The following is a 23,568-nucleotide window of genomic DNA, read 5'->3' as shown; positions in this document are numbered from 1 at the left end:
AGAAGAGGACAGAGAAGAAGGAAAAACCTGGGTCCTAGATAAATTGCAGTAGATGCGTGACCCGCGGGGGAGGGGTAAATGCATAAGTAATTCTGTAGGACGATTGATCAATACGGAGTAGATCGAGAGTATTATTATTGCTAGAGAAAAATCATTAACTTCGGTAGGACATGTACACGGGAATCATTCATTCCCTTTCTTCCATTTGATATAGACTAAAGGTCTGGAGTAGATACTCCATCTATTCATCTTACCACTGCTTCTGCTGCTGCTTCTCGTCTGTCGGGGTAATGGACGATGACGTCGTGACAAATGCTGGCTGTGACCAATCACAGCACTCAAATTGTCATCCACCATTCTATCATCAGAGAAAGAACAGGATATGATACAATGATCTACCTTAGGTTCTTCGTATGGGTAGTAATGCGGTCCTATATGATATCAGTTCCGGCTCTACCGGTCATAACGTCAATGGTCCATACATCAATCCATTACCAAAAGGGTGAAGTAAATATCACCGACTACATAGAGTGGTATAGATCAGATAGATAAGATAGAAGGCTACATGTGATAATAACCTACCAGGTGCTATGAAAAAAGAGATAGGAGCACCAGATTTGACATCATTTTTGATTCGATTTATATTCATGATTCTCGCTTTTTTGTGCTTTGTTGTATAATGTACCTAGCTTAAGCAAAGCACCACAAGGAGAAAACGTCACATTATTGTGGTATGGTGGGTGGTTTGCAAGTTAGTGGAATAATGAACAGAGCGAGACACTCAGCAAATCTATGGTTAAAGGGAAGTCTACAGGGTACATAGAGTCAAAAGAGTATATCAACAACTGTATTTGTGCTTGACCACCTGTTCTGGTAGCCTGTTTCTCTTCCGGCTCTACTTTAGACTTGATATATATCTACTGGGTGGCTCCATGTCGATCAAAATGCGAGTTCCGTTACGCCACAACGCAGAGAAAAAAAGAGGTAAAGTAGAATTAAGGTACTGAAAGGGTCGCAGCAATCATGAGTTTGAGCAAATTAGATAGCTATGAGTGGTAGAATAGGTACAACCAAGAAAGACATTATGTACACTTCAACTCCTTCAGCGCCTAACATAGAAACATATGGACAACAAACAAAATACACATTCACAGCAAATAGATATTTACAATCCTTCTTCCACTATTCATGTGTCTGGCTGGGTGGCTAGATGCGTGTCATTCAGTGTTTGCGTTTGACTCTGGATGAAGAAAGCCTGGTGCGCCTCCGCGTGCTCGGAACATTCTTCTGCACCCACCCAGGACCCCGCGGCAGTCGATGTGATTTGGCAAAGTCCTCATCACTTCCGCCAGGCGAGACCGGCGGACTGGACTGAGTCAGATCGACTATATTCGAGAGCTGCGATGCTGTGGGAGGCTGAGTGCCAGACGCCTCGTCGAGCCGGGTCAGCCAGTTGCTTTCTTCGATTGAACTCTTGAGAGATTGGTCCTGAGGCGTAGGAGACCTCTGCGGCTGTGCGCTTGTAGGAGTCTTGCGGGATATGGGAGTGGATAACTGGGACTTTGGCGGCGCGGAGTCCACCGCCGATTCATCTTCTACTGTCACAGTATCGCCCTTGGCTTTCTGCGAGCTTCGTCGCAGGCGCTCTTCATGGGCCTTGTCGACTTCGTAGAACGGGTTAGGCACGAAAGAACTAGAAGACGATGATGCCCGTGACCTTGGCATCCCCGGACTGTCGCCTGGCTCATCCTTCGGAACTGGGGAGCCCGGAGTCGGCCGCTTGCCCTGGAAGAGCTGTTCAAGCAAACGGTTGAAATTAACGAAATTGTCCGGGCTGCTGAGCAATTGCAGTTCGTCTTCTGAACCGGTCGCCGGAGGAGCGTCATCGAAGGCGTTGGGAGGAACAGTAGACCGAAGAGTTGAGGGGGCCTCTGTGGCTTTTGGAAGGGAATTGGATTGTTTTCCACTATCATAGCCCCCATCTGCATTCTGAGTACCAGCAGAGGTGACTTCGCCAGTCTCCTGCTCAGGGCTCGGCTCGGAGAGCGACGGTTGCGTCTCCGCTTGAGGAGAGTGAAATCCAACGAATTGTGGTGATTGTATAACAGGGCTGGCGTCTTCTTCTGGACCACTACCTCCGGTGCCTTCTGCGGTATGATCAACTGCCTCGACGGTTTCGTCTGCAGGCACCTCACGAGCATGCGAACTGACAGACGGTTGGGGAGAGTTCCTATTGCTATCATTGACTGCCTCAGCCTCACGCATCGTTTCATCCTCGCCGGTGGTCTTGGAATTCTGAACAAAGGAACCCTCAGCTGCGGAGGAGCTTAGTTTCGGTGAGCGCATGAACGCCAGACAACTCGAGTAGTGGAAAGAGGATCAATGTACTGACTTGCTGACTTTGTCGGCACCCCCAACGTCTGCCACATCCGCAGCTTGAACGAGCTTTGCATCAAACAGATCGGCGAATGATATCTCTCGGAAACCGTCGTCTTCCGCTTGATCGTCGTCCATGCCGGGCATTTCGAATTTGTCATATCCTCGAGTGCCGTCTTCTTCGTCATCCTCGTCGGGTTGCTCGACTTGTCGCCGGTCGCGCTTGGCAAGCTGCAGCTTGAGTACATTGTCTTCGAAGACGTTGTCTATCCTCGCCACAAGATAATCGGACACAGTAGGTTGCCAGTTCGTCTCCTTGGACACAACAAGCTGTTTGAAAGCGATCACTGATCCTTGCTTCAAATCGCCTTCCGTCAGATCCCGGACAGAGCTCAGATCCACTGGTAGAGGAGGGAGATCGTCCTGTGTGTTTTCTGATGGCTCTTCACCCGCTGACTCGACTCCGTTCGTGAGCTCGGTGCTGAGCTGCTGCTCTGGATCATCGTAATTGAGCTGAATGTCTTCCTCGGCATAGTGTTCATTATTATCCTCCACGTAATCTTCGTACTCGTCTGCCTCGTAGACCTGCAATTGCTGTCTTCTCTTCCTCTTGCGCCCCCAGCCCTTGCGCTTCTTTATGATTTGATGAGCCTCGGCATCCCAGCGCTGTTCAAACGGGAAAGGAGGTATAGAAAGCTCAATGTCATCGAAAACACATTCAGTAGCTTTGAGGACCAGCTTGTCCTGCCAGTTTGTTTCCGATTCACTGTCGCTTTCCTCAGCGGGAGCTTGCTCTTCTGAAATCTTGGCACGGAAGTTGTTGACTTTTCCTGCGAGTTTCTTCCGAGTGGCTTCTTCATCTTCCTTGGACCGTGGTGCTCGCACTCCTAGAGACCCAAAAAGCAACCGTCTGGAGCTTGCGACATCCAGAGTACGTCGTTTGTTAGCAGGTTCCACAACCGCCCCATTGTACTCGGCATCCTCCTCCACTGGCTCGTCCGTCGTCTTTGCCTCCGAGGGCTCATTCTCTTTCTCCATGATTGCATCGACGTCTACTCCGCCTGTTGCCAGGGCATGGAGCAACTTTTGCCTTTTTGCTTCAAACTCCTCCTGTTCTTCTTCGTTCGTTCGGCGCTTCTCATTCGGCTTGTGCTCAGGTGGCTCGTACCAGACCCCATTCTTCGCTTCCCATTCTCGGAGGGTTGCAAAGTCGGCTTCGGCAGGCAGAGCGCCAAGCTCCTTGAGCTTCGAGAGCCTCCGTCGCAATTTGTTGCGCTGATTGCTCTTCTTAGTCCTGAGGGAACCGTGGCCTGGAGGGTTCACCTTGGGCTGTAGTTGCCTGTTCGAAGCGGGACTGGAAAGGGACTCGTCCTCTGATTCGGATGTTGTGGATTCGTCTGACTCGGAGGACGAGTCGTCATCTTCAGACTCAACATCTTCTGCTTCAGACTCAGACGAGGACACCTCCGAAGCAGAAGTCGTTGTTTCGGAATGAGAAGCCGAGTCTTCCTCGTCAGATGTCGAATCATCGGTGTCACTCGAGGAACTGCTGCTGAAGCTCTTGTATATGGAGGGTGAGTCCTCGGAAGCCTGCTCGGCCTTACTCAAGTGGGAATCGCCCTCACTCTGAGAGGGACAAGGTGACGCCTGCCGCTGGGTCCCCTTGAACCGCACAGCTCTGGAGTCTCGTCGCGAAGAACCTGCTTCAGATGGACTTTTTATCGCAGTTTGATGGTCGGCGTGGCGCCCGGAAGTAGTGCGTAGGATACTGGCCCTGGTCCGCAGGGGATAGCCTCCAGGCCCGGTGGGCTTTTTTTCTGGTACTTCCACTGACGGCAAGCTAACCGTCTCCCGGTCTTTCTCAAGAGCCTCCAGCTCTTCCGCCAAGTCTTCGGCCTCGAATTCTGAATCGTCCGCGTCGCTTTCCGAAGCTTCGTCATCCTCGCCCTCACTGAGGGGATGACGGATGACTGTCCCGTCCCCGGATTCCTCTTGACTCTCATGGTAGTCTTCGTAATCGTCGTCATGATGATAATCCGTATATTCATCGTGAATGCCATCATCGTCATGAGCCTTGAGTCTCGAGAGCTCCTTCATTGAGCTTACTCGCCCAGGAATAGTCCACTGTGCCTCATCATCACCGTCCCAAGTCGCAAGCATAGTGCGCCGTTTCTTCCTTGGTGGGATTGCAATCGCCGGTCTGGACGACGTTTGCCGTTTGAGGAAAGGCCGGCCAAACGGGACCCCATCGATAAGATGTTTGCCGTCGTTTGAAATCTGGTGGCGGCCGGAGAGCCGTCTCGCTCTGAGATCTGCAATTTGAAGGGCGCGGATACTGACGACTCAAAATCAGCACCAAGCAATGACAGTCGACACGCACAAGCAGCAGGGTGATGCCGGATCTATCGACTTACACTACTTCATCACCATCTCTGAGGAGCCCATCGACCTCCATGAAATGCAGACACTCGGAGCCGCCCACTTCAACGGCATAGTCCTCCAAGCCCCACTGGCCGCTCGATTCGCTGTCGAAAATCGCCGGCTCCGTTTCCAACGGGACCACCTCATTGACATCCTCCAGCAGCTGCGCGATGGTATATCCACCGCTTGAGTATAGCGCATTCGGCACCCGCGTCGATGCAATAGCAGAAGAGGCAGCAGAAATTACGGAGGAGCTAGGCGTCGCTTGACCGTACATTGACGGCGGTGACGTCGTCCAAAGAATGCGCGTCACGGGTAGACCGTGACGCTGAATGATAAGGTGGAGACGCATCGTGGGGGTACTTGAACACCTTCAGCTTCTAGAGATAGCGGGGCGTTGATCTGTCTAGGGATTTGTCATTTGAAACCGCCACTAATTCGTGCTATCCTTTACTCTGGAGGATAATGCCGTTCAATCGCAAGTGGTCGGAGTCGGTGACGCGAAAAAATTGGGAGAGGTAGAGCACAAGCGGCGTAAAGAAGCCGGTTGAGACTGACAGGTTACAGACGAAAGTAGAAAGCAAAGACGACACACATGCTGCTATCTGCGAAAAGAAGATGCAATTACTGGAGAAAGATCGAGACGGCACAGCTGAAAACAACAGGGAGAGCTAGCTTGACAGCTCGCGGAGAGAGCTCTTTTCTTTGAGGCTTTGCCGCTAATCCCGTTTGGTCCTAAGACGCCTGAGGCATCATCTCATCATCCCATAACATATCCTCAGTCTCTCAAAGAAAACCCCAAAGATTAAATTCCCTATGTTATAGTTGTTGTAAACTTGCGGAGGGAAGGCAGTTTAAGTGATGGACTGTTTTAGTAAAGCAATATCAACTTTGCCGTGTGAAGGCCCTTTGCTACAATGAAGCTTGAAGGGATCTGAATACAAAGTACAAATGCATTGCACGTAGAGTGCATGAGGTGTATTTCTGTCTCGAGAGTATCTTTTATTATAAACAACATTGTAGAAGAGTAATCATGCATCTCAGGGCAAATATGGGCTGGTATCAAAGATTATGTAGAGTTTTTACGAGGGGTATGCTGGCTCTAGGGGAGCCAAACATCCTTCGGATGGATCGTATGCTGTTGGTGGAGGTGGCCATTAGTCGTATATGATTCTACTGTCTTTCTTTTCTTGAACTCAGACCATGGGAAACCTTCTCCCAAGAGGAAAGCTGTCGGGACATGGTTGTTAGCTGTTGCGACAGTGCTGTTGTGGGCGAAGATGCCGAACAAGATCGTTTCCTGATGCGAAAGACGGGTCGCCATCGTCCAATACGACAAGTCTAGGCTCATGAGCCTCCCGTACTTGGAGTCCGTGGTACAGGCTTTCTGTTGGGTACTCCAAGATTGAGCGGACGAAAGCCAGGTTGAGGTTGTCCTCTATCATTGCGGCTTTGCGGCGCTGATGTAGGGCTGTCAGCAACCTGCTGATATTGAGGTGGACTTTCCTCGTCTGGAGGAAGCGCCTTGTGTATCTTGAGCACACTCTGCTGGCGTGCAACCGGAGATGTGGGAGGTGAGCCGGAATGAGACTCCGGAGGGGTAGAAGGAAGCATGTCAAACGATTCCGACGACGAGTTGGCTGTAGGGTGGCTGTACGGCGATGTGGCCTCACGTTCCTTTTTTCGGAATACTGACGATGTCGAATCAGCTCCAGGTTCAATGGTTCTGCTGGAAGAAGAAGCATCTGGTGGGTTATACTCGCGGCGGGGGCCATCCACAGGACTTAGGGTTTCAGCCATCGCGTCCTCATAGCTGGGGGGTGCTTCGTCATAGACATCCTCTACACTGGTAGGCATGACCGGACCCGTTGGCCGGGGAGGTACTGGTGGACGCTCGACTGTATCATCCATAGGATGGCCGGTCATCGGTGCAGGTTTAGACAAGGTCGCTTGACCAGTAGCAGCCATGGCATCTAGCAGTGCTTGTGGAGGAGCTACTCCAGAGTACACTTTGACTGGCATTCTCAAGGGAAGTACGATGAGTTGGGGCTTCGAATGTCAGCAAAGCGGGAACATTGAGCACAGTGCGCAGATCCAAACATACCTTCATGTCTCCGATACTCCCGTGACTCAAGCCGATTCGTACCTCGAGTTCATAATTTCGTGATATATTACAAGTCTCAAAAGATGGCGCGACTGAGCTGGGCAACGGTATGTGGTTCCACATGGAGGGATCAAGTGGCCATTCTGTACCAGCGGGATCCCCTCCTCTGCCGAGAGGAATAGACATATTACTGCGGCTGAGAAGAACCCAGCTGCCGCCTTCTGTGCGCCGAAGATCATGGGCCAGGACGTGGGTATAACTAATCAGCTCAATTTGCAGCATCTGGAGGAAGATCGTCTCGAACGACTCGGACACCTTCCTCACCAGCAACCTCAGAGGTATTGGCTCATTGCAAGTAAGAATGGACGGGTTTGGCAGTCTTGCATCTGCAAAGACACGGAGAGGCTCTCCTCCCACATCCCGGAGCGATGAGGAGGAGGCTTTGGAGAATAGACTCTTGGTTCTGATCTTTTCGGGAGCTTTGCTGAATTGATGTTGACGTCTAGCATACGTCTCTTCGTTAGGCCTTCCAGTTCGTGGAGGCTCGATTGGGAGGAAATTCAACGGCGTGATCTGGTAAAAAGTCAGCAGCTGTTCATGACGATATTCTCTACTGCCAGGGACACTAGTACATACGGCTCTCAGATTCTCCTTGTAGAACTGTGGGCGGATGACTGTTGCCTTTACATAATATTTGATCTCTGCCATGCCTGGAAAGCCACTCAAAGAAGGAGGCAAGGTTTTCTTAACGTGTCGATTTGTATCCTTGGCCACCTCAACCTTCAACCCGGTAAAGTTCAGGTTGGTGAGCATACTGTTGTGTGAACTGCATGAATTGTTGAAAGGGAACTTGAATCATGTCAGCCGACGTCGTCGCCTCAGCTAGTGGTCATATACTCACCTTGAATCGGAAGGGATACTCGTACGTCCCAGCAGCAAATGTATACGATGTATTCTGAGTTGTCTGGTTGAAAACAGCCGGAGTTGGGAAGAGTGTCTCAACCTTGTACAAGATCTGTCAAGTCGGTTAGTCGAACCGATATTTTTGATTTACTGTTCCGAATAGACGAACCTTATGAACCTCAAGCTCCGTCCGTTTCTTATCCGACTGCTCATTATGTGGATGCCGTGGGCCTGAGAGTCGAGTTCTGCTTTCTCCCTCAAGTTTCACTTGAATGCCTCCTATGGGAGCTTCTGAGGGGAGGTGGAGCACAACTCTACCCGTTATGAAGTCGAGATTGGTGAAATGAGCATGAGGCCTGTCCAGATGGATGGTTACAGACATAGCAGGCACCCGATCTCAGCAGCCGAGCGTTGCCTTCCTGATCAAGATGATAGCGGAAATGGTGGTTGTTGATGTAGTTGAAGTGACAGCGTGCAGTCTCCGTCGAAACGCCAACCGGCCGATACAAGTGTGGTCTTATGGAATTACTGTACAACTGTTCTTATAAAAATTAGATTCACACCAGTGTCATAGAGATCAAGTGTAAGACGGAGAAAAAAGCACGGGAGTCCGGCATGGACTAACTAACTAGTTAACGGGTATCTGAGGGTGGGAAATATGACGTTCTTCCAATACGAAGAGCAAGAGGCGGGCGTGGGGCCACTCTTAGTGACTCTTCCGGACACTTTGACAGGGGGTTCACCTTCGTCTCAAATTGTAACATTCGAAAGACAGAGAAGTGCTGTCCTCTTATTACCTTCAACAACTCCTCATCCCTTTTTTCTTCTCATTGGCTAATAATTGTGGTTCTCTCTGATCTGCTGTTCTTCTGGGCCTAGGCCAGGGTTCGAGCAAAGCCACTCGCATTCTACGGAAATAGAGCTGCACCGCCACCCTCGATGTTACCACTGATTCAGAAAGCTGTGCAGGAGGCTGATCATTATTGGACAGCGTCAAGATATGTACCTATACCTACGTTTGACATGTCATGCACAATGCAATTGCCGTGTCATAGAAATCGCTAGTTTAATCGGGTATCGCCAAGTTTCCAGAAAGGGACAAAAACGAGCATCATCCAGTAGCTTCCAGTTGCTGATCTCTAGGCATCAAGATTTCTCGTCAACAACCGAACAAAGCGTCATCAAAGGCCCTCCTTAGCAAGCATATCTAACATGGATGGTCAGCCACAGACTAAGTTGGTCGCGCGAGAAATTTGACGCATCCTACCGGCAATGTCAAGGTAGAACGCGATGGCGTTGAACCTACAATTGCAACCAGCTCATATTAGTGGACGGACTCGTGGCCAGGGAGAGATTTCACAGACCGTTGCCTGTTTCCAGTTATCTCACCCGCAAGCCACTTGAACTTGTTGGTCCAGTTGATCAGGTCCAGGTGGCTGACCCCTTCAAGGGTACCTTTGTATTTTCCCCATTTGCTGCTAGCGACGCTGACTAGCCCATCGTTATATCCTTCTAGCTCTTGGAGAACGCGATGGGACAAGCGGAACATAGACCAAAAGCTTGGTTGCATCGCTGCGCCGTAGCTGAAGTAACTGTACAATACTCAGCCTTGCTGCCCTTGATTTGCTGCAGACAACTCACCGAACGTCCTCAACATCAGGCGTCGTTGGATTGAACGTATCTTCCATGTACTTGCGCGTCAACTGAGAAAAGGCGCCAGTTTCAACCTTGAATTTTCCGAGAGCATAATATAACTGGGGTAGCCGTTCGTCTGCAGGTTTATAGATATGAGTTTGTTTCCTCTATAGAATAATCATGGAACGCACCGCCAATCCGCTCAAGGACATAATCTGCAACCGCAGAACCTGAACTATTTAAGTAAACAGTCGTGAATCATTTCAAGCATACAACATACCTCGATGAGGAGTTGCAATTGTTGTCAAAGACAAGACCTTGAACTTCTTCGGTCTTAGACGACTTATCATGTACCGAGCATCAAGACCCCTTGTCATGGTCAAAACAAATCATCAAAGCAGTCTCATCTGATTACAGAGTATCTCACCCCTGTAAGACGACTTGTGAATACCTTAACGACCAAGATGTGTTAAGGACTATCTTACCATACTATGTCTGTACACTAGTCAGTCTGAAAGCTATTCCTCAACCTATTGAAGTAGAGAATACATACGCGATAATATTTACAGCTTTTCCCTGAGCGCCCTCATCTATATCCTTCACCAGCTCCTTCGCGCGCATCTCAATGGACCCTGAAGGAGGCACAGTTGCAGTGATGACTTTGACTCCTTTCAGGGTCAAAGCTTCCTTAATTCCGCGCCAGTACTGAACTCCAGGAAGGAGAGGGCCAGCAAGTCGCAACTCATCAAAACCTAAAAGCCCATGCGCAAGGACAACGGGATGCTTTGGGGTTTCTGACCAAGGTCGATCAACAAGCCGACTTCGGACACAGGAAGGATGGGAAATCATAAGACGTACCGTAATGATCTCTGATTACCGCATATTCATCTCGTATAACCTTTCCAAGATCTTGTAGTCGAGGATCAAAAGTATATGGACCTGTATGCTTATGCGAATTGCTCTTGCATGGTAAAGAGTGGAAGCTCCGATAGGAGGAACACCTACAAAGGCTGCGAAGAACAACCCTTACTTGTGCAGATGCATCTAATTGTGCGCCAACATGTCCCATGTTCATCCACCAAATTTTGTTTTTTGTTTTAATTGTTTCAAAGAAAGAGGAGTGAAGAAGGACAAGTTTACTTGTGATATAGATGCCGCGGCCCTTATGACGCAAGTGGATCTGTGATTCATGCCTCAGGCAGAATTTACCATCTACTCCGCACATGCTTGTCAAATAATCACAGGCGCTGAGAGCAACAATGGGCGAATATGGATGTGCGCATATTTATACACATTGCCAGACTTTCACTGATGGACTGTCAGTTGAATGGTAGGTGATGGACGCCTGACTATAGAATACCCGCTTGATCTGCAACCATCAATCAAGCTCACTATGATAAGGCATCCATCTTTTCTATCGTTCTTGCTCAGCGCAGGAAATCTGGAGAGAAACAGGGATATTTGATATCTAATGCGAACAGCAACACAGAAGCTATGTTCAAGACCCTAAAGCAAGCAAAAAACCGAACAGATGCAACCACTGCGTACGGGATTAAAGACAGCAGACATTGATGTACCAAACTTCTATGCCTTTATCTTGTCTGACGCTTGAGGCTTAACATCAACGATTGCATTGATCAGGTCATCAACAACCTTGCCGCCTTTCTCCTTGCCGGCAGCTTGAATCTCTTGAAGTTTGGCCTCTGCCTCTTTGTTGGCATCCTCCTCGGCCTTCTTGTATCCGCTCGAGTGCTGTGGAATTGTTCAATAGTCAGCCACAGTTATGAGGTCGCTGGGGTTGCGGACCCGCTGCATTGGATCCATCAGAACCCATCGGCAGAATCGAGACTCACCTCAGCCTCAAACTTCTTGAATTCCTCCTCTTTCTGTTGTCTGTACTCGTCAATTTCCTTCTGAGCCTCTGCCTTTGCGTCCCTTATCCGCTTCGTGCGATCTATTTGTACCCATCGTCAGATATGGCAATCGAGTGCGAAGTTCATGCGGGCATACATTCTCTGGCTGGCGTCGCAGGAGGTTAGCAAGGTCTCATGAAATCCAAAACTTTAACAGTCATAAAGAAGACAGATACAAACCTTGCTGTACAATCTTCTGAGCCTCTCTCTCAGCCTAACAGGGGCGCATTAGTCCAAGTCCAACAGCAATCACCTCAGAATGACCTACATCGAGGAGGGTCTGAATGCCTGCTGAGTTCTGGGCGGACTAGATCAACTATGTTAGCGTCTCCGCCATACTTCAAATCACAAGAGCACACGTAGCTCACCATTGTGCCGAAGTGTCTTTAGATACCGCGACAATAATCAAATAAAGGAGACAGAGCTCAGGATAGATTAGGTAGAGTTGTGGAGCTGGTGATGAACAGCTCCATCCCCGAACCGCATACGCCACGAATGACCCGCAAGGCGGTCGGAGGTTCTGCCATCCCACACCGCTGCCGTTGATGATTATCACCGATATGGCTTTTTAGATTAGGCATTGTCAGATCGCGATTGAGCCGTTTACGTGGGGCGTTTCTTAGAGGGCACTACAATGTCTCGAGCTTCCAAGGTGACACTAGCGCTCACCAGTCTTGGTACTGCGGGGATCGTTTACTTTGTGCACTGGTCCCAAGAGCAAGAGAAAGCGGTAAGCTAGGAGACTTCTCAGTATCCCTCAAGTTAAAGAGGCTAATTCTCTGGTATCTTAATAGCAAATGCACAAAGGCGTTGAACGAGATATGGAAAAGCAGCGGATTCGATTAGAGCGACAAGCCGAGTTTGAGATGCAGAAAGCCCTGGAAGAGGAGTACAGGAAGCTTCAAAAAGTGTCTCCGAGCACAGATACTCAAGGGTCGAGCGGGTGACATTGATACCATACAATCGGGTCATAACTAGGTTGAGCGAATACATATGTCTGGGTCTATGCTGCTTTGACATATGACCTTGGGTGCAGTAAGTTCTGATGTTCGGTTCTCTGGTCAAAGCTAACGACTTTTGCAAGAACCAACTATATACCACTTCGACGTTTTTGAAGTGAAATGTGTAAATTAGTCACGAAGTGTACATTATACCGATTACGAGTTTACTAGACATATTCTGCATGGACTTGTCTCAATGCAAATCATCTCTGCTTCATATGAGGAATGTTCCAAGAAAGCAGGCTGGTCCACGGCGTCTGCCATGAGCATTCCAGAGTCTGGTACTTTGAGAGCATGAAACGCCGTGCCAAATGCACGGGTTGGGCAACTTTCTCCAAGGACTCGGCCCCTATAGTAGCATGACTATAGGCAAGTTCTTCTGTCTATATCACATCGGTCAATCCTTCGAGGCCTACCTTATGCTTTTTCAAACGGGGTGTGCTTTTCAAGTGAATATGTGAGCTTCGCCTTCCTGGTAGTTGTGTAATTGCGGCCTGTTCCAGACACAATGGCCGAACGACTGATCGAGCTGGGTCAATGTATCAAAGATTATTTTGTTTTCCTGCAATGTGCACCACTGGGAAGGGCCATCTACGTGCTTGTTTCAACATCGTCGCATCGGAGCCTTGCTTACATTCGACGAATCGACTTCAGTTGTACGAATCCCTGCCTCGCGGGTGGACTCTGAGGAAGGTTTGTCAGGATAGGTCACCAGTCATTCTCTGCTTTGGGCGAATAATCATCCTCGTATATTGGGTAGTAACAACCAAGAAGGGTTGGTCTCAATCTCAAGTCCGTTGCTCGGACGCTAACAACTTCCCATGAGCTTACATTGATAACGAGGGTGTTGATTGGCCGGTGAATTGTACGGTGAGAAATATATTTCCTCATGGGGTTCTGAGAACGCTCCCACAGCTACATATGGTCTTCATATTTCATTCTCATGCCAACAGTGCACGTGAGTGCATCTCCAACCTTATCTGTTGAATCACGTGCGATCTTCGGCTATCTTCGGAGGCCGGATTGATTCCGGCCTCTTATCGCGCCAACGTCACTGAAAAAGGCTAATCTGGCAAGGTGATACCAGAAGTAGCCAATCAAAGGATGCTTTATGTAACAACAAATCTTGGCATATAGTGAGATATCGAGCAAGCAATGCATGACAAGGAGTGTTCCATGGCAAGATCCCAGCAATGAGCATGTAATTTTCCAGTGTCTTTGATGATAACTGACTTCAGACACATGGTATACCGTTTAGATGTCGTCTGAAGGCTTCCCCCAAGTGCCGGGTTCGAAAAATACGTCTCGAGCGGAGTGTCTACTCCGCCAAATTGGGCCTAGCGTGCTCCCGTGACTTTATCGTGCCCTCTCTGGCAGCTGTTTGTATAGAGATGTTGTTGAGGCATTGAGCTGCATTGATCAGCCAAAAGATGGTGAAGTTTGCATCGAATATCTCTATATCAACTTAGTATTTGATGACTTGACGCTTGCAGATGATTCTAACATGGTTTCACGCGCAGAGTCGATGTCTCCACGCGAATTTCGTAATGGCATGCCCATGGCCGGAAATAATACCGGCCTCTGATATTATAAGAATCGCCTCCTTTCCTGCCAAATCTCCCGTCTGTTTCTCTGAATTTCAAATTCTCAAGTGGCCTCGTCTTGCTCTAGTTGACTTTTTGTACTGCCGCTTTCTTTCATTTGTTGGATATCATAGATCCCCCCCTGTGTTTCTTAATAACCATCCACTATATCAAGTCACCCTTGCCTTCCCCTATAGACACATAGACACATTTCCTTCTGCCAACTTCCACCATGACTCGAACCAAAGTCCCACCAACCTCTACCACAACCCTGAAGAGGTTCCCTCATATCCATGATGACCCTGCTACCCTTCCCCGGTCCTTGGACCCCTTCACCATCACCACCTCCACTGGCTTTCTACCCTACTGCACCTCTCCTACTACGCTACCCGATGCCTTCAAGCCCTTGATGGCCTTGCTGGACCGTATGCCCGTCGTCAGGCTGGATGGTACTCCCGGTCTGCTGGCCAAATATGAGCTGGGCCCTGCGGTCGAGACCGAGCTTCCTGACCTGACTGACGAGGTCGACAAGCTTGTTACTGCTGATGGTTCCCCGGACCTTTACACTGTCGCTGCAGTGTTCAGAGACTACTCTTTCCTTGCTTCGGCCTATCTGCTTGAGCCATGCTGGGAGAACTGGTCCAAGGCCCCTGAGAACGGGTATGGGCTGGGACGGGACAAGCTGCCCAAGGCCGTTGCCCGTCCCATGTACCGCTGTGCTCAGTTGTATGTCTTCCTTCGTTTGTGTCTTTATTTTGCATCACTGACACCCTTGTTCAGGTTGGATATCCCCCCATTCATGTCCTATGCTGCTGCTTATTCGCTCTTCAACTACCACGTTGCAGACCCATCCAAGGGCTTGGAGTATGACAACCTCCGCCTGGTGAGGGCCTTTGAGCGCGGCCTCGACCCTAAGAGCTCCGAGGCAGGCTTTATCCTCACTCATGTCGATATGGTCAAGGAGTCCAATGGCCTGATCAGTGGCGCCCTGAAGGTCGTCGATACCCTTGAGCAAGGTGGCCCTCGCTCTGTGGTCAACGACGGCTTCCGAGAGATTCTGGCGTCCATGGAGAAGATTGAAGCCTCCATGGAGGGTAAGTCGCTTCACCGTCATTCATCCGCACACGGCCTCACGGCTAACAATACCAGACATGTGGGCCAACTCCAAGCCCGCCGAATACCTCTCCTTCCGAGTCTTCATCTTCGGCATCACCTCCCAATCCATGTTCCCCAACGGCGTCGTCTACGACGGCGTCCTGGACAACAAGCCCCTCTACTTCCGAGGAGAAAGCGGCGCCAACGACAGCATGGTGCGCCACCTGACCCCTCCATCTGCAACCTCCACTAACGCAACCCAGATCCCCCTCCTCGACCACCTCCTCCAAATCCCCATGCCCTCAACCCCCCTCACCAAGATCCTGCACGAGTTCCGCGCCTACAGACCCCTCCCCCACCGCGAATTCCTCGCCTACATCAACTCCAAGGCCGCCGAAGTCGACGTCCGCAACTTCGCCGTCCAAGACACGGAGACCACGGTCCTGCTCCTCAAGACGCTGAACCACGTCCGCAGCTTCCGCTGGCGCCACTGGCTCTTTGCCAGGGAGTATATCATCAAGCGGACGCCGCATCCCACTGCTACCGGTGGTAGTCCCATCGTCACGGTTCGTACCTTTTCCTAGTTGTATGTGAAAGAAATCCGGCTAATGTGGATGTAGTGGCTTCCGAACCAGTTGTCTGCGGTGATGGATCTGATGGTTTCGATCTATGATACTTATCTGGCGCCGCAGAAGGCGGCGGGAGTCGTCTCGAATGGGCATCTTGCGTATGATGCGACGGTGCAGAAGCAGGTGGAGCCTATGATGGAAATGGTGCGCGATCAGAGAGAGAAACTGGCGAGGGAGGTCGAGAGGTGGTGCAAAGAGAGGGGTGTTTAGTTGTCCTTATGTAGTTAAGTTACACAGTTGTGTCTGTTTGAGACGGTCGAGCCCCTGTCACTGCTATGGCTTTGTCCTGCCATCCAATATGATGTTCATTCTGTTCGATGAGACCCGCTCTGTTTCGTCTAGAAGACCATCTAATAATACATGTTCCGCAAATCCTGAAATAGAATACATGTAATAATCGAGACGGCTCGTCGCACTCTATGCTATTATTTCAACGCCCCGAGCTCGTCCATAGGCGATCGCATCTGATGACACCTCGTCGCAGAATTTAGCGTATATCCGCTCCACTTTCGCTACGTTGTCATCGGAGTCCCGTGCATCGGCAAAAGCTTTTATTGCGCAGCCGGAGATCCTTGTATAGGAGAGATGCACCACCCTGAGGCTGGGTAGTGCGCTAATTATAACGGCAGCCGACTTGTCATCAGTGCCCGCAATGTGCGAAATGTTGAGTTCCTGTAAGTCGCTCAGACTGTCCATGCGGACCAGTTCCGAAATCTGGGCACCGGTGATGCGGAAGCAGCTGTCGAGGTGGAGGACTCTCAAAGGCGCTTTGGCGATGCTGCAGAAGTGCTGAATAGTGTAGCCTGTGGCCCAAGGCACGTCGCTGAGAATGAGCGTATGAAGATTTGGGAGCTCAAAGGGTTCCTCGTAAACAAATGGAAATTCCCTTTGGACGAGGGCACCTCCAACGAGCCCTGTGCCTCCACGGATGCGAAGGTATTCGAGGCCAGACGGCAGCCCAAACTCGGCTCCAACGTACACGCCGCTCAAGTCCAGCCGACGCAGCCGTGAAAGCTGGTGTACATCAAAACTTAGATGATAAGGGGTGAAGATTCGTGGGTTCCAGCTGAGCCGAAGCTCTTCTAGATTGGGAAGACATGTCGAAAGACCCTGCTGTATGGCATTAGACTCATTGTATTACACGCGAAAGACAAAACGGTAACGTCAGGCATACCGGAAGATGAAGAGCAGGAGCCTGCACGTCCGGTGCAGAAGCGGCGACCGTGGCACCAAAAGTGATACTTTTGAGACTTGGGAGTGTCTCTGGCCACTCCACCCGAGCCAAGTTAGATGGCTTGGCATCATGAACTTCGAGTCGCTCCAAAAGAGGCAAAGTCTGAAGGAATTTGCCAATGATCTCCTGCGGTAGGGCTGTGTGGCCGGATATGATCAAAGTTTTTAATCGTTTGGAGCCCTTGTACAGGTCGTAGAGGACATCCGGCTTGGACTGAGCCCATATCTCAAGATGCTCTAGGTTCGGGCACCTGCTGAAGAATTCCAAGACTCTGTGCGTCGACGGCGTCGAAACGTTCTTGACAATGGCATGTGTGAGCATGGCTTTTGATCGACGGATGTACGCCCGGACTGAAGGCCAGTGAATTTTGCCACGAGCATCCGACAGATCGATACGCATCCAGAGACTTCGTATGGATGACAGAAATCGATCCCACCTTTTTGATACGCGGAGAATAGCCCTGGGAAAGTAGTCAGAGCTGTGCAATAGTGTATGCGTCTTGATCCACTCACACAATCTGCTTGAAGTCGAAATGATTGACAACCATCATCGCTACTTCCAATGGCAATACGGTGAATGGATCATGGCACTTTGCATGTGCTTTGCTCCACAACTTGTCATGAAGTTGCTCTACAAGCTACGCAACAGTCAATACGCTGAAGACTCAAGTCCAGACAAGGTGGCTCGAGTAAGGCATGTGTTAGGTGAAAAATAACCTACCTGACGACGAGGGTCGCATGTCGGCAAAGTCTTTAGGGCATAAGCGTAGACGTCAAGGGCCTTGTCAGGTTTACCATCCGACAGCAGGACCTTTGCACATCGAAGATAGCCCTGTCAATGGTCAATAGGGGCGCTTTTTGACATCTGCAATGTGGGATTTGCGATCCTACCCGAGCGTCTAGTTTGTTAGTCTTTATCATGGCCCTGGCATCCCGCAAAGCCAGGTCATACTTGGCTAACTTGGTATAGGTGGCAGCACGGTTATCATAAACACTGAGGACATCGCCATGGCCGGTTTTCAGAGCCTAGTACAAAAGGACGTTTTAATAAAGCCATTCGTATAAGACTCGACAGAGATACCCCGTGAGGTGAAAATTACCTCTGTGAAGACCTCAAGGGCAGCTTGAAAATTGCCTTGCTGATATAGTTTCTGGCCATTTTGCTGCAATAATGCAGTGGCATCACTCAGGCCACTATCTATTGACAAAGATCTCAGCCACTGAACACAAATATCATTATCATGCTTAGTAGATTCATCCCAGCACTCATCTGAACATCCTTAACAACAGTATCAAAGAAATCGACTTACCTCGAGAAATGGCCATCTTCCACAAAAATCCACATCCCACACCGCCTGACGCGGAAGAGAGACGCGCATCATCAACCTGGCAACGGGAAATGCGCGTGGTCATTTTCGAGTCCGCTGCGCTTGTGGTCGGAACGGACAGCCCCAGCGATGGCGGTGTTTACTTTCTTCCCCTTTTGGAATAATCCCTGCACATTGGAAAATAACGGTCGTCGCTGACATTAATCAATCATCACTACGTCGCCATCGTCGCTGGCTCCGAATATTCGATAAAGCTTGCAGGTCAAGCCATGGAGCCGCACAATCTACAGGCGGCATCAACTTATATTAATAATGTGCTCCTTGCTCGAGGTCTGCTCCAAAGCGGCAAAGCGATCGACTTCGCTCAACCGGAGAATGACGATGGAGGAATCGATGGTACAATGGCGAGGATCATCAACTTGGTGAATGATTTGGTCTTGAGAAGAGACGTATGTGGACTGGGAGTTTGTATTCTATTTGAGCTGTATATCTGACCAGCGTCAACAGCGGGAAGCAGAGCATCGGGAGAACCTCGCCACCACGATTCGCACATTGCGCGCGGAGGACTCGCAGAAAATGCACGAGATTGTATGTTGGACTTGTGCCAATGACCCGAGAGCAACGACTAAAAGTCATTTACAGGAAAAGTTGAAATCGAAGACGTCGGAATTGGCCCGGTCGCTGGCTCTGGCGGAAGCCCAAGAACGTGCCCTGAAAACGAACCTGTCCAGCACCGAAGCGACGATTAGAGGACTAAAAGAGCAGATACAACGCATGAAGACCGCTGTGCAACAAATTCGCGCACAGTGCGCCAATGACGTCCGCAAGCGCGACCTGGAGATGCAGAAGCTGAAATCACACTTGGCTGAGCGACAGAGAGGAAGACGGGAAGGTCTGGGCGTGACGACAATCAGCATTAATCCCACCGTCGATCGAATGTCCAAATCTAGGTCTCTGGCCGGTGGAGAAGGGGTCAATGATCCCGGGTACAGCTTGAAGCAGGAAACGAACGAATTTTTGACGGAATTGTGCCAGAGCTTGAGCGACGAAAACGATATGCTGATTACGCTTGCGCGCAATACTGTTCAGACCCTGCTGGATCTACAAGGGTTGTCACAGATGGAAGAAGGAGACGAGCAGTATCCGAATGCATCGACAAGCACACGGGGCATGAAGTCGTCCCAGGGACCCGTCACTACACTTCCTTCATCTTGCGAGGAACTATCGGTTCAAATGGACAGAGTGCTCGAGCACCTGAGGACATTGCTCACTAACCCGTCCTTTGTACCTCTGGAAGAGGTCGAAGTCCGCGATGAGGAAATCAAGCGTCTACGAGAAGGATGGGAGAAGATGGAGACTCGATGGAAACAGGCCGTTACCCTCATGGATGGCTGGCACAAGAGAATTGCCGACGGAGGTGACTCGGTGCGAGCAGAGGAGCTCCGGCTGGGGTTGAAACTCGACCTCAGCGTTGACTCGATGCATACATCCACAGCAGATAGTGGGATTGATACCACCATGCAGTCTCCCATTTATGAAGACCAACAGGCCGAGGAAGAGGCGGAGATCCCAGTCAAAGTGGCTAAATATAATGCAGACCGACGAGAGACTGGCGACGCTGCCGCCAGCAAAATAGCCTCGCCTCGCGAACGGAAATCTCGCAAACCTACCAGTCGCGCTCTGAAGGAACGGAGCGATAATGTCGTTTCTGGGCCTCGGAAAGTGTCCTTTACACCTGGACTCCAAGGCTCGCCATGTGTAGCGGCTGGCCAAGAAGACGAGACCTTGGTGGTCAAAGCTCACAAATCCGAGGCTGTGACCCGAAGGCCATCAAAGAAAAGGGTAGATCCCAAGGCGTCGCATCAGGTAAGGGCCAAGAACAAGTGATTAGAAGTAGATGAGGTCTGACTTGACAGCCACAGGGTCCCGAGGACGAGACACAGTTGAGCGTATCGCAGAAGCTAGCAGCTGCCGAACGCGAAGCGCGAGCCGCAGAGGAAGCTCGCAAGGAGACAGAAAGCCGAAAGAGAACTCGAGGAGTGAAAAGCCCCAAGAAAGGCACTCGTGACCGACGGAGAAGCACATTGACCAGCGACGAGCTCGGAGAGCTGATGGGGATGCCATCGCGATGACGGGATCGATGGCCTTGTCTGGAATACATCTATCTGGCGTTTGGTTTTGTTGATACCCCCAAGCAGTTTATCTGTACATACATTCTTTTTGCACACCTGGCGGGATTCTTATGACACGGCGCATGTAATCGCTGCCACTCTGTACTGTTCTGGAGCGAACCATCTACTATCAATCACAATAATTCCATAATATACGCTTTCCAAGTTTATCTTGAGAATGCCACTAGCGGAGACACTAAAGGTGTCTGTCGGCATCTCGTCTTGTGCCCGTAAAGCTTCCCCACAACCTCGGCAACTGGACGTTCGAACCGCAATAAGTCAATCTCCGCATTATTTATTGCCAGACCGTTCACTTTCAGATTAACTACCACAGGCATAATGAAATAATCACTGTTGTGACTTTTATCTGGCTCCTCACCTTCCTTCACTGGTTGAGTGTTTCATCCTCTTTCAGCACCAACCCTTTAACAATTTATTCCAACACCATACGGAACCATTTGGATACTGCTGAGTATATATACACGATATCAAGCCTGCGGTTCATACTGAAGGAAGATACATATTATATATCCATTGGATTATGTCCTCACCACCATCCAAAACATTCCATGGCTGGGTCGCCCATGATGCCACCAGCCCTCTAACATTCACCACCTTCGAACCCAAACCCTTCACCGAAACCGACATTGAAGTCAAAGTCTCCCACTGCGGCATCTGCGGGACAGACATCCACACCCTCCGCTCAGGCTGGGCCCCAGCCGACTACCCCTGCGTAGTCGGCCACGAGATAATCGGCACCGTCGTCCGCATCGGCAGCGGCGTCCCAACGCTCGCCTCCTCCCCCGCCTCCCGCTCAATCAAAGTCGGCGACCGCGTCGGCATCGGCGCCCAGAGCATGTCCTGCCTCCGCGCAGACTGCGACGTCTGCGCCGACGGCCGCGAGAACTACTGTCCCCGCATCACAGGCACCTACAACAGCCGGTACGCGGACAAGAGCAAAGCCTACGGAGGGTTCGCGGAGTTCTGGCGCGGGCCCGCGCATTTCGCGTTCAAGATCCCCGATGCGCTGCCCTCCGCTGCCGCGGCGCCGCTGCTCTGCGGAGGCGTGACTGTTTACGCGCCGTTGCGGAAGTACGCCGCGGGCCCGGGGAAAGCGGTTGGGATCGTCGGGATTGGCGGGCTGGGGCATATGGGGATTCTGTTTGCCAAGGCGATGGGCTGCGATCGCGTCGTCGCGATTTCGCGGACGTCGAGCAAGCGGCGCGATGCGGTGGAGGGGCTGGGGGCAGATGCGTTCGTCGCTACGGACGAGGAGAAGAAATGGGCGCGGACGCATGCGCGCTCCCTTGATCTGATCATCTGTACCGTTGACGCGCCGGATATGCCTCTTGCGCAGTATCTGCGTCTGCTCAAGGTGGATGGGACGTTCGTTCAGGTTGGAGCGCCGGAGTCGCCGCTTCCGCCGTTGACGGCATGGTCGCTGATACAGAAGGGGGTGAAAGTGACGGGGTCGAATATTGGGTCTCCGGATGATATTCGGGAGATGCTGCAGCTGGCTGCGGAGAGGAAGGTGTTGCCGTGGATTCAGGAGCGGCCGATGCACGATGTCAATGCCGCTCTGGCTGATATGGATGCTAACAGGGCGAGATATCGATATGTACTGTCCAACGAGATGGGAGCGCAGTCGAAATTGTAGTGAATTAGTTTTAGTACAGAGTACAATTTATCGTGTCCATAAAAAGCAATTCATATCGGCTTCTTCATGGTTGATATATGGTTCGGGGAACAACTGCATCACCTACAGAATCAACGGTGCTTATCCTTATAGAGTAAGAAATACGAAGTCTGCGGTAAACGAGAGGGCTGGAACGGTGGATATCTTGGCACCAGAAAAGATCATCACTATTACCGAAAAGGGGAATTAGTACGAGATATACGAACAATCCAGTCGCTCCATAGTGGGTTTTCGACGTTGCCTTGGGATGAGCCACATTCGATGAATTTGAGATTTATTGAAGAGGTGACTAGCAGAGCTATATAAGATGTAAATATCTCCTAGCTGGGTATCGTTCTGACAGAATTGACTATCTCTTTCCTTGAAATTCTCCTCTCAAACAAACATTCTGGTTCTGGTTCTGGAGCCCTTCCTCTCTGCTGTGCTTGTCATTGTTACATATAAGCTCACCATGTTGCTAAAGCGAGCGTATGAAGGCTGGGTAGCCTACGAGTACTATCCCTCCATGGCGGCAGGAGTGATATTCGTCATCCTCTTCGGCATCGTTACTCTGCTACACACCTTCCATCTCTTTCGAACAAGAACATGGTTTTTTATTCCTCTGGTCATAGGAGGCTACTGTAAGTTCTGATCTGCTCCCGCAGGATGACTCTCACTGGCTGAATGGCTGACTTCCATCAAGTCGAATTGATATGATACATTGGACGCTGCCTGTCAGCATCCCAATCGCCAAACTGGACTCTTGGTCCGTATATCATGCAGAGCACATTGTTGCTGGTAGCGCCGGCGCTGTTTGCTGCCAGTATATACATGGAACTGGGTCGAATCATCCTTCTCGTCAAAGGGGAGAAGTTTGCAATCATTCGAGTAACCTGGATGACCAAGATATTTGTTGCCGGAGACGTTCTCAGCTTCTTGATGCAAGCGTCAGGTATGGTTTTCATTGATTGATGCCCTATGTCCTTAGATGAGAGCCAAACACTGACAATCCGTTTCATGACAGGGGCGGGGATCTTGGTCACGGACAACCAGAGCACCGGCGAAAATGTCATCGTTGGTGGTCTCTTTGTGCAGATCATCTTTTTTGGTTTCTTTGTGATAAGCGCTTTCATTTTCCAGCGTCGGATCGCTGCCCATCCAACCCCAGAGTCTGTCGCCGAGTACATTCCATGGAAGAAACATATGGGCGCGCTATATGCATCAAGTATTCTGATCTTGGTTCGATCCGTGTTCCGAGTTGCCGAATATCTTCAAGGCTGGGATGGTTCATTGCTGCAGAGCGAAGTGTTCATATATGTACTTGATGGACTTCTGATGTGGTTCGTGATGACTATCTTTCTGGTCGTCCACCCCAGCGAGATCAATTGTTTGTTGGGCCGCGGGAAATTAATGACAGCCAAAGGGGGTCTCCAGGTCTGTGAGGCTGCTCTTCCTGTTTAGCACGTTGAGTGCCCCTGACAAAGGGTCTGAGTCGTTGCTC

The 23,568-nt window shown here is 50.4% G+C and overlaps 10 protein-coding genes across 10 annotated transcripts; 5 read left to right on the top strand and 5 right to left on the bottom strand.

The window, feature by feature from the left end:
* Positions 1 to 1,221: 1,221 nt before the first annotated feature.
* Positions 1,222 to 5,149, bottom strand: Aspvir_008164 (uncharacterized protein; the record flags this gene model as incomplete). Its single annotated transcript, XM_043271340.1, has 3 exons — positions 1,222 to 2,326; positions 2,393 to 4,711; positions 4,791 to 5,149. 3 exons carry the CDS (start codon positions 5,147 to 5,149, stop codon positions 1,222 to 1,224), a joined length of 3,783 nt encoding a protein of 1,260 aa, XP_043127275.1.
* A 995-nt stretch (positions 5,150 to 6,144) lies between these two features.
* On the bottom strand, positions 6,145 to 8,186 carry Aspvir_008163 (arrestin (or S-antigen), N-terminal domain protein; the record flags this gene model as incomplete). The annotated part of the gene is made up of 5 exons (XM_043271339.1): positions 6,145 to 6,846; positions 6,902 to 7,474; positions 7,538 to 7,750; positions 7,803 to 7,916; positions 7,974 to 8,186. 5 exons carry the CDS (start codon positions 8,184 to 8,186, stop codon positions 6,145 to 6,147), a joined length of 1,815 nt encoding a protein of 604 aa, XP_043127274.1.
* Positions 8,187 to 9,128: 942 nt separating this feature from the next.
* Aspvir_008162 (triglyceride lipase) lies at positions 9,129 to 10,288 on the bottom strand (the record flags this gene model as incomplete). The annotated part of the gene is made up of 5 exons (XM_043271338.1): positions 9,129 to 9,396; positions 9,446 to 9,575; positions 9,631 to 9,669; positions 9,720 to 9,808; positions 9,993 to 10,288. 5 exons carry the CDS (start codon positions 10,286 to 10,288, stop codon positions 9,129 to 9,131), a joined length of 822 nt encoding a protein of 273 aa, XP_043127273.1.
* A 735-nt stretch (positions 10,289 to 11,023) lies between these two features.
* Positions 11,024 to 11,723, bottom strand: Aspvir_008161 (uncharacterized protein; the record flags this gene model as incomplete). The annotated part of the gene is made up of 5 exons (XM_043271337.1): positions 11,024 to 11,191; positions 11,293 to 11,393; positions 11,533 to 11,566; positions 11,621 to 11,659; positions 11,721 to 11,723. The coding sequence occupies 5 exons, from the start codon at positions 11,721 to 11,723 to the stop codon at positions 11,024 to 11,026; spliced, it is 345 nt and encodes a 114-aa protein (XP_043127272.1).
* A 263-nt stretch (positions 11,724 to 11,986) lies between these two features.
* Aspvir_008160 (protein PET117) lies at positions 11,987 to 12,299 on the top strand (the record flags this gene model as incomplete). The annotated part of the gene is made up of 2 exons (XM_043271336.1): positions 11,987 to 12,082; positions 12,147 to 12,299. The coding sequence occupies 2 exons, from the start codon at positions 11,987 to 11,989 to the stop codon at positions 12,297 to 12,299; spliced, it is 249 nt and encodes an 82-aa protein (XP_043127271.1).
* Positions 12,300 to 14,168: 1,869 nt separating this feature from the next.
* Aspvir_008159 (indoleamine 2,3-dioxygenase family protein) lies at positions 14,169 to 15,870 on the top strand (the record flags this gene model as incomplete). Its single annotated transcript, XM_043271335.1, has 5 exons — positions 14,169 to 14,662; positions 14,717 to 15,030; positions 15,086 to 15,246; positions 15,295 to 15,597; positions 15,652 to 15,870. 5 exons carry the CDS (start codon positions 14,169 to 14,171, stop codon positions 15,868 to 15,870), a joined length of 1,491 nt encoding a protein of 496 aa, XP_043127270.1.
* Positions 15,871 to 16,077: 207 nt separating this feature from the next.
* Positions 16,078 to 18,306, bottom strand: Aspvir_008158 (Leucine Rich Repeat domain protein; the record flags this gene model as incomplete). The annotated part of the gene is made up of 7 exons (XM_043271334.1): positions 16,078 to 16,773; positions 16,835 to 17,354; positions 17,407 to 17,531; positions 17,615 to 17,725; positions 17,785 to 17,919; positions 17,994 to 18,091; positions 18,204 to 18,306. The coding sequence occupies 7 exons, from the start codon at positions 18,304 to 18,306 to the stop codon at positions 16,078 to 16,080; spliced, it is 1,788 nt and encodes a 595-aa protein (XP_043127269.1).
* A 184-nt stretch (positions 18,307 to 18,490) lies between these two features.
* Positions 18,491 to 20,353, top strand: Aspvir_008157 (uncharacterized protein; the record flags this gene model as incomplete). The annotated part of the gene is made up of 4 exons (XM_043271333.1): positions 18,491 to 18,670; positions 18,729 to 18,809; positions 18,864 to 20,087; positions 20,144 to 20,353. The coding sequence occupies 4 exons, from the start codon at positions 18,491 to 18,493 to the stop codon at positions 20,351 to 20,353; spliced, it is 1,695 nt and encodes a 564-aa protein (XP_043127268.1).
* Positions 20,354 to 20,933: 580 nt separating this feature from the next.
* Positions 20,934 to 22,049, top strand: Aspvir_008156 (NAD(P)-dependent alcohol dehydrogenase; the record flags this gene model as incomplete). Its single annotated transcript, XM_043271332.1, has 1 exon — positions 20,934 to 22,049. The coding sequence occupies one exon, from the start codon at positions 20,934 to 20,936 to the stop codon at positions 22,047 to 22,049; it is 1,116 nt and encodes a 371-aa protein (XP_043127267.1).
* Positions 22,050 to 22,539: 490 nt separating this feature from the next.
* Positions 22,540 to 23,528, top strand: Aspvir_008155 (RTA1 domain-containing protein; the record flags this gene model as incomplete). The annotated part of the gene is made up of 3 exons (XM_043271331.1): positions 22,540 to 22,708; positions 22,807 to 23,019; positions 23,092 to 23,528. The coding sequence occupies 3 exons, from the start codon at positions 22,540 to 22,542 to the stop codon at positions 23,526 to 23,528; spliced, it is 819 nt and encodes a 272-aa protein (XP_043127266.1).
* Positions 23,529 to 23,568: the final 40 nt, after the last annotated feature.

This window comes from Aspergillus viridinutans (assembly GCF_018404265.1).
Source record: "Aspergillus viridinutans IFM 47045 DNA, scaffold_6, whole genome shotgun sequence".
Lineage (NCBI taxonomy): Eukaryota > Fungi > Ascomycota > Eurotiomycetes > Eurotiales > Aspergillaceae > Aspergillus > Aspergillus viridinutans.
This window is presented reverse-complemented; position numbering and strand designations above follow the sequence as displayed.